At 40.5% G+C, this 8,912-nt stretch overlaps 1 protein-coding gene across 3 annotated transcripts in view; it reads right to left on the bottom strand.

The window, feature by feature from the left end:
* Positions 1 to 2,534: 2,534 nt before the first annotated feature.
* The window catches only part of PROM1 (prominin 1), a 127,089-nt gene continuing 120,711 nt past the window's right edge, over positions 2,535 to 8,912 (bottom strand). For 2 of the 3 annotated variants that reach the window (XM_083460436.1, XM_083460437.1), the window contains 2 exons: positions 5,848 to 5,887; positions 2,535 to 4,776 (listed from right to left, as the gene is read on the bottom strand). In XM_083460436.1, coding sequence (XP_083316562.1) covers positions 5,869 to 5,887 — 19 coding nt within the window. In that variant the 3' untranslated portion in view covers positions 2,535 to 4,776; positions 5,848 to 5,868. Of the gene's footprint in view, positions 4,777 to 5,847; positions 5,888 to 7,556; positions 7,626 to 8,110; positions 8,135 to 8,912 lie in introns of all 3 variants that reach the window. The other variant, XM_083460435.1, reaches the window with a different exon arrangement.

Below are 8,912 nucleotides of genomic sequence, written 5' to 3'. Positions count from 1 at the left end.
CACGATACTACCTATCGAACTCGGGATGCCTTGCCCTGTGCACCTCCTTTTATTCATGCATGGAAAGTGGTATGGAACATAACTGTGACAGAAAAAGGCAATCTAACATACTGCACTGTGAACTCTCTACCTCTTTTGCTATTTCGCCTTCTGTACTCCACGTACCAAAGACCTCAGACACGATGGTTGTGGTGGATATGTGGAGAATGGGCATACAAGAAACTCCCCTCCAAATGGAGTGGGACTTGTTTCCTGGGATGGGTATTACCACCAATGTGGATTATGCCTACTAATTTGGCCAAGCGTACACGAAGAAACGCTGATATTTCTCATATAGCAGGAGGAAGTACCCAAAGTTGGAGCGGTACTGATGATTGGCCACCAGAGCGCATTATAGCCTATTATGATCCTGCCTCCTGGAATCCTGGTGAGCTCATACAAGGGGCACGGGATCCTATTTATAATCTAAACAGAATAATTCGATTGCAAGCAGTAGTGGAACTTGTAACCAATGCAACGGCCCGGAGTTTGAGACTTATTGCACAACAGTTGGATGAAAGTAGAGCCGCCATTTTGCAGCTGAAAATGGGAATGGATTATGTACTTGCCAAGCAGGGAGGCCTATGTGGAGTCTTGAACTTGACAGGGAATGCCTGTTGCTTTAACATTTCAGATAATGGTGAGGCAATCCGTGTGTTGGCCACAAAGATGGAGAATATAGCACATGTCCCAGTACAAACATGGGAAGGATGGGATATGGGATGGCTCACCAATTGGTTACCTAATGTCACAGGACTCAAAGGGATACTATTGTCTTGCTTGTTTTTCTTGACAGTAGTGGTAATGGTTTTATGTATGATGCCATGTATCATTTCATGTTTTAGAAGTACAATTAGCAAGATGGTTTCAAATGAAACTCTACCTCATATCATGGCCCTATACAGAGCTTTACCTCAGGAATATGATGAAGGTCAAGCTATCAAGGACACTTGGGACGAAGGTCCTTGAGCTTGAAAGGGGGGAATGAGGCATCAGGCATAAGCCTGCATTTTATTAATGTTTGATCAGGACTTGTATATTAAAGAGGGCTTAGATTTTCAAAAGTAGATTTTCAAAAGTATTCATGCCAGGCAAGAAGGCTAGCTGCTTAAGAAAACACTGGCACTGTTTTCCTAGACAAGGGGCCCCTTTTGATTGATAGCAGAAAGCAATTCTCAAAGTCGTAAAAGCTGAAATTACAGACTGAGTAATGACACTGACCCTACATGTTACGGAAGATAAAAAAAGGCAGAGATAAATATAATTAGGAATGGGCAAATAGTAAAATGATACCATGGGCCTCTTTTAAACCTTGAGCTGTATTTTCTAAGGCCAGAGGCAAATGGGAGAAAAAACATCTAGCTGACAGAGAAAGAGAGGCTTTTTGGGAAGTCTTTTTAAAGCATCTAGCTGGGAAGTCTTTTTAAAGCTGTTTCTTCCTTAAACAGATAATGGGAAAAGCAGCTTGCTGAAGGGGGGGGATGTAAACTGAAGAGCCTTCTTCTGAAACTGTTTTAAACTGAGTTCTTTTTTTTCTTTCTCTCTCTACTTTAAAAAGGCCTTATTCCTTTTAAAAGGTTACCTATGATAATGTATGAAATATATTAGCTTAAATATATTGGCTTAAATGTAATTATGCAAAGGATTTAACAAATGCTAGAAGAGTTGTATTTATCCTGGAATTAAGTCAGCCACCAGTCCAGCCCCCTGCCAGACAAGAAGACGCCATCAAATGCTGTCCTGATATATTAGCTGTCAGACATTTGTTTAGAAACCTTCAAATGAAGGATATCTTTCAATGTTGATGTGAAACTCAAGATCCTTGACATATGTTTAAGATAAAAATTTAAGATTAACCATTTGTTTTAGAAGGCAATAGGGCAGGGAGGGCAAGAGGTGAGCTGGTAATTAAGATTCCTTGTTGAGACACATGTAAGATATATTACTACTTATTTGTCATTTATAGATGTAACAATATATAGCTGTTTGTGTTCCTTATAAGGACAGAAGGATATGGGTGTATCTTTTTGTGATTGGTTATAGCAATCAGCCAATAGGAAATCCAACCAGGCTGATTGGACAGAGGCAGCCCAAGGAGGAGCAAAGGGGGCTGGATTAAGGGAATATAAGTGCTGGCCATAATGGCAGGAGGCCAGGCCAGAGCTTGGTAACCATATACCACTGTGCCTCTCATTTATTTGTCTGACAAATAAATAATTATTTTAAATTCTCTGTTGCTGCGTTGAATATTTCATTCCAGCTAAGCGTTAACCACAAGCAGGGTGCTACACAAGTTGTTTCTCAATTTACCAGTTACTACAAAATGCACCTCAGTTCTTTATTTAAAATGCACTAGGTTCACCTGTAGGCCAAAATCAAATAATTCCAAATTAAATGACTCCCTTTTGGACAGAGGCAGAAATCCATTTTACCTCTGGTCAGAGGCGATTTTAATGCAATGCGCTAGCTTCTTGCATTTAAAAATTACACAAACGTTAATCAAGGTATTTTATTTAAATGATTTGAGGACATTATCAAATTAAAAATAGGAACTTATTAAAATCTACAACTTGGAATGTCAGATATTGAGATATAATACTTACATACTTTAAGTACAGCATTCTACTCATTGCCTAGTAGAAATAATCAGTTTCCCTAGTGAAAAACGTAATTTATTCCCTATATAATACCAATTCCCATTCAGTTTGAGGGGTGCTTCATGTGCGTCATTTTCCCACCACTGAGATATGGGGGGAAAAGCACCAATTCTGCACGAGGCACAGCACAATAATGCATTTAGTCCCAAGTGTGCAGACTGGGCAAACAATGTGCCATCATCATGCAATTAAGCAATTCTAAGATTGCCAGAAATTATCTTTACAAGAAATTCTACCAAAAGGGTTTCCAAATGAACGGAGACCGTCTAATAAAATCAGCAAGTCATGTGTAACTTTAGAAGACCCACCATATTCCGCAGTGCTGACTTTGCCTCAAAACAGTGATGGCCAAACTTGGCCCTCCAGCTGTTTTGGGACTCCAATTCCCATCATCCCTGACCACTGGTCCTGTTAGCTAGGGATGATGGGAGCTGTAGTCCAAAAACAGCTGGAGGCCAAGTTTGGCCATCACTGCCTTAAAAGATAAAAAGCCCTCTCCAATTTATTGGCATAAAAGCCATGCCCCCACCAGCCCATATTTCCTCACATAGCTTTTAGTTATCATCAGATAGATAGCTCTTGGCAGCTTTTCTGTGCAGATCAATCCTATTCACAACTTTTACACGTAAGCAAAAGGACAGTGGGGTGCAACAGCTTTCATATATATTCTCAACACTTTACACCTATTTAGCAAAATATAGCCAATTCTTTATTATATATATAACATGGTTTACAAGTTAAACCTATGAACACCTCATCAGGGCCATAGTGTATTAACTTTAGGCCTAGTCACACCTTTGGCAAATTGGCTGAAGCAGCTGCAAAGCGGGATTATGCCCCACAGCCATTTCATCTCCACAACACCGTAACATCTACATGAGGTCAATAAGTGTGCCATCCCTATGCATATATGCTCAGTACAAGCTTTCTCTCTCAAAAAAGTATGTACAAAAATAATGATTATGCATATTAGGCATGTATAGCTAGGGATGTACGCACAACATTTAGGTGTTACAGCAGGCTTCCTCAATCTCGGCCCTCCAGATGCTTTTGGCCTACAACTCCCATGATCCCTAGCTACCAGGACCAGTGGTCAGGGATGATGGGAATTGTAGTCTCAAAACATCTGGAGGGCCGAGGTTGAGAAAGCCTGGGTTAGAGCAACATAGGCCAATAAGTGTGCAGTTTGGCATCCTTCACACACACCCTCTAGGAAATTTGCTGAAGGTCTGAACAGGCCCTTTCCACTTTTCTTACTCCTTGCTATGATGATTCAGGTCACAAATAAAAAATTGTAGTATCTTCCCATTGCACATTTCTGCAGAATTTGTTTTTTGTTTTTTTTTTAAGCTTACCGCTTGCAGGAAAACAATATGCTTCTGGTCATCATGACACCGTACGTTAATTGGTAATTCAGAAATAGGGAAGAATAATCTGCCAAATTGCATTCACTTTTCTGAAGACGACACAAAATATACTGCAGGTTTCCATACGTTTCACAGTCAAATTCAGCCACCCAACAGAACCGAGGAAACACTGGTCATGCTGAACAGGTTGCTTGTGAAGTATAACAAAAAGTATTAAAAAATCTGCTGCGATACAGCTGTAAAAAACACAGATACAAAAAAGTGTCTGTACACAGGTTGTATTCTTCATGTAAACACATATTTTATACATGGTATTAACATCTCTGGACATGATAACAAGAACCGAGTTAATTTTGACTGGGCAGTGAATCCGAAGAAAAACAGCAGCCCACAGAAACGAATATAAACCAGAGACCAGTCTGTTTACAATAAATAAATATATTATGTGACGAGAGACAGAAACTCCAGTGGAAAAATGGTATTAGAAAACAAGAATGGAAGCCACTAATTCCATGTGTTAATGGTAATCCACACACACACACAAATAGATGCCGTGTGGCTTGGCATTTCATGGCATACGATTGCACAGTTCTCTTTCCATTCAACATTAGTTTACTAGGCAGGCCCCAGACAAGATGGCTCAGAATTTGGAATTCAGCATTGACGCGAAAGGTGCTTCCCAGAGCAGCTACTTGCAGGATTATTTCCCGGGGCTGAAAATGAAGCCACAAGAGACAAGTCAGAATATGCCCCTAACCACCACATTTACAAGAGAGCGGAAATAGGATGCAGTGACCTTTGGAGAACTAGGGGTCAGTTCAGACATGGGCTCTGCGGACCCTCGGAAAAGAGCCCTTGGTGCCACAGGACTCATGATCTAAAGGGTCACATTTGACAAATCGGGTCCTCCCTTAAAGAGGGCACGTGTTGCGGTGAGACCTGGCAACCTAACCCTGTGTTGTGGGTGGTACGTTTGGATAGCCACAACATCCAATTGGAAGGTCCCTTGATGCAGGGTTCAATCAGGCCAATGGGACGCAGGCTAAATGGATCAAGGGACCTATATATACCTATGCACGTGACCCAGAGCTTCCTCTTTCGGTGCGTGTATCGGAACACCCGCCCACCTCTCCCTATATTAAGGGCTGTGCGCTTGACCTTGCTATGCCGTCGTGTGTCATCTGTTGTTGGGACAGGGGCACGGCAGGAATTTCCCCACTTGGCTGATTGGCTGTTGCCATTTGGGTTTCGCCTGCCGCGTAGCAAATCGTCACAACTTGTAAGGTTGCGGATAGGCTCTGGTTCAGGTGATAGGGATGGGAGAACGCTCTCGCCATCCCTATGTGAAGGGTATTCCGTTAAAGGAATCCAGGGACTCGATGGTTTGGTCAACCCCTGAGAGGGGGTTGTGCCCGTGCCTGAGTCCAGGGGGGCATTTGGGTGGCAGAGTTAGCCTGTTCCCAGCTTTCCGCTTATCCAGGTGTTCACCCTTGGCTGACCTATGCTGGTGCCCTCGGTCAGCGCTACCTGTATGGCAGGGAGCTAGTCGAACCAGAGCCTATGCAACCACTCACTTGTTGTAATCAATAAAGTTGTGGCCTAAATTCGGCCAAAAACCAAACCAAAATTCGAGTCTTGTCTGAATTTATTTAAGGGGGAGGTTTAAAGGACTAAACACGCAACTGTTAATTCCATGAGGGGCCATACTTGCTAGGTCAAATGAGCTAAGCTGCTCTTTTAAAATGGGCTAATATTTTAGCAGATAAATAATCAATGACACTTACCCATCACATTTCCAGTATGCACTACCACTGTTCCACAGAGCTATACACATGAGAAAGAGAAAGAGAAAGAGAAAGAGAAAGAGAAAGAGAAAGAGAAAGAGAGACATATGAAACTGTTTGGGGCAACTTCAGTATAGAAAAGTGAATGAATGGAGAAAATTGTGGGTGGTTGTTTTTATAAAGAAAGCAAAATAAGAATTCTCTGCTTTTTCTGAAAGCTCTTCAGATCACCAACCCTTTCCTACTCCACCCTTTCAATGGCTGCTAGATATAAATTCTTAGGCAATTCTGTTATAATTGCTAAGTTAGGTCTGAAAAATACAAACAGGTCGTTAACGTTCACCACAAGTAGCACATGCATTTGCAGTCAGAAAATCCACTGGGAGATCTAGACCTTAGTCTCTTTTTTTAATAGCAAGAAGACAAAGCCCCTTTTAATCAACTAAAAGCAGTAGTGGGAAGTGAAAAAGCATAGGAGGAGCGTGGCCAAGCAGGAAACAAAGTGGAGACGACTAGACTGTCACACTAAGAAGCAGGGTAAAGCAGTTCAGGCTGGGTTTTTCAAACTCTGTCTCAGGTACCACTCCTATTCAAGTTTTAGGTTTGGAGAGGGAAAAGACAATAAGGTGCCCGCTTTTCAGTTAGATCAATTTTCACCGATATTTTTAAAGCTAAGTGTTTTCAAAGTTGGCGTTTTGCTTCTCAGTATATTTCAAATAATTAAATCACGCTGAATTGATAACCTTCTACACAATTTTGTTGTGTCATTTGTCTCTCAAGGTACACCAACATTTATGCAAGTTAAATGCTACTACCAATGGGGCATCAGGAGGCTTGTTATTAAATATACCAAGAAAAAAGCACACCAAGAACTCAGGCCAATGTTGAAACTTACATTGGCCGGAGTTCTTGGTGTGCTTTTTTCTTGGCATCAAGAGGCTGTGTGTGTGTGTGTGTGTGTGTGTGTGTGTGTGTGTACAACCAGGATATTATATTTAGGAGCCTGATAGAGCACTCCTGATTTCATCAGTAAAAAGGAGAACTCTGCAAGATGAAAACACCCCCAAATCAATTTCTGCCACTTTCACACAGATGCTACCACAACCTTCAGCAGGTCAAGTGCTTTCTTGAAGTGCAATTTTATGTGACCAGACTCACATTTATTTGCATTTGCTTTAACCGCCTGCCCGCAACTCCCGACCCAGGGGGAGGGCTAATCGCGCCCGACCAGGGGACGCCATCTGGGGTGATGGCCCGGACGGGGGTGCAATACAGCGCGATTGGACCCGCCAGGATTTTGTCACCCTCAGGGATGTCACGCGGGGCAGGCTGCCCCCACCTTGCTCCGCCTCTGTGTGTCATCTGCAACCATGTTTGTGGTTTGTTTTCCCCAAGCAAACCATGATTGGTAATTGAATAAGAAACCTCAATTGTCACCGATTGTTTGGGCTCAGATAACACGACATATCAAAGTCTGGCTAGGATTTTTTTGTGCACCAGTACACTGCTTGTTCACATTAACCATAGTTTCTTTTAAACCAAGCCAGCATATAATGTGATATAAGGCATATATTGAAAGAGAGAGCTAAGCAATGAGAAATCATGCAAAACAAAAAGTGGTTTCAAAATGTGCAGAAAAAAAGGAGTGAGTGATTAATACACGATATATTAAGAGTGCTTAAAAGGCAGGCAGTTTCAAATTGGTTTACCTTGTCAGAATTGGATTGTGTATACCATATAAATGCTCTTTATGATAACCATTATTACCATTTTCCAAACTGTAATAAAATAAATATACCAAGAAAGGACTGTGTTAATGATAAGATGCAACTCCATACACACTATGGTTACAAAGATGATAATTAAAAAAATTAACAAGGTGTTTGTTTTAAATGGTATTAGTTGCCCTTCCAAAATCTTTGCCTAAAGCAGCTGAGAATAGCCAACAAAAACAGAAGATTATAAGACAACTAAAACACCTTAGTATATATATTTTTTTAAAAAAACAGTGTTAACTAGTCATGTCCATAGCGGAGCCTGTAGAATACCAAGGAATGTACGGTATGTCATGTACATGGAATTAATTCTACAGAAAGCTCTACTTCAACATGATCCGCATGAAGCTATTTGTGATAGGTATCGTGAGCAATATGCCAAAAAATGTAGAAAATAAATACAATATATATCAAATATGTAACATCTACGAATTAAAAAAAAAGACCCTCCCACTTTACATGCTATAATATCAATTAAAATCTCTTACTTTTTCATGGGCATAGTTTCAACACTACAAAATATAAAAAAGAAGTAGTTATCATGTGTGTTAATAAGTAATGGTACGTGATAAATATTTGGCTTTGCAGTATTTCCCTGTTGTTTTTTCACTGCTATTGTAGCAAAAGTATAATGTCAAAGTGATCTACACAATAAAAACAAACAAATGAGGAAAAGGCACTGGACAGACTTACGGGAAAATGGTTTTGTTTTTTTAAAAAGGTAAAAGTGAAGACAAGTGAAAAATAAGTAAAAATAGCTATCATAAAGTAAAATGCCAAGTCCCTGAGACAGAGGAACTGCAAATGGAAGAATAGAAGACTGGTTAGGGAAAGCAGAATAACTACACACGACAAAAGCAAAGGAAAATATGAGATCAGACATAATATGTTTTAAGTTCATAGCTACCACAAAGTTTCCAATCTATTGCATTATGGAATGTTTTAAGTGCGGGTTATTCTCTAAAGGTTTAATCCTGAATTCACAGGACCTGTCTACACCTCAAACCCTCAACTGTCTTGAGTTATCCGGAAGAACCGCTATTTCCAGAGCTCTGTACCAGGCAAACCCTCCCATACCAGTTGTCTCTCTCTGTTTACTGTGTGTCTGTGCACTATACATGACAAAGCTGAAGCCTGGGGAGTAAGCATTGCAGAAAATACCCACCTACCAAATATATAAAAACCTCTGCATTCTAATATATATATATATATATACATATATATATATATATATATATATATATAATCTGTGTTCTTGGCATACCCAGGGAAATGTTGTACTGTGAGGGA

Source organism: Podarcis liolepis (genome assembly GCF_965112155.1).
Source record: "Podarcis liolepis genome assembly, chromosome: 9".
Taxonomy (NCBI): domain Eukaryota; kingdom Metazoa; phylum Chordata; class Lepidosauria; order Squamata; family Lacertidae; genus Podarcis; species Podarcis liolepis.
The sequence above is the reverse complement of the archived record's forward strand: the minus strand, read 5'-3'. Positions and strand labels throughout refer to the sequence as shown.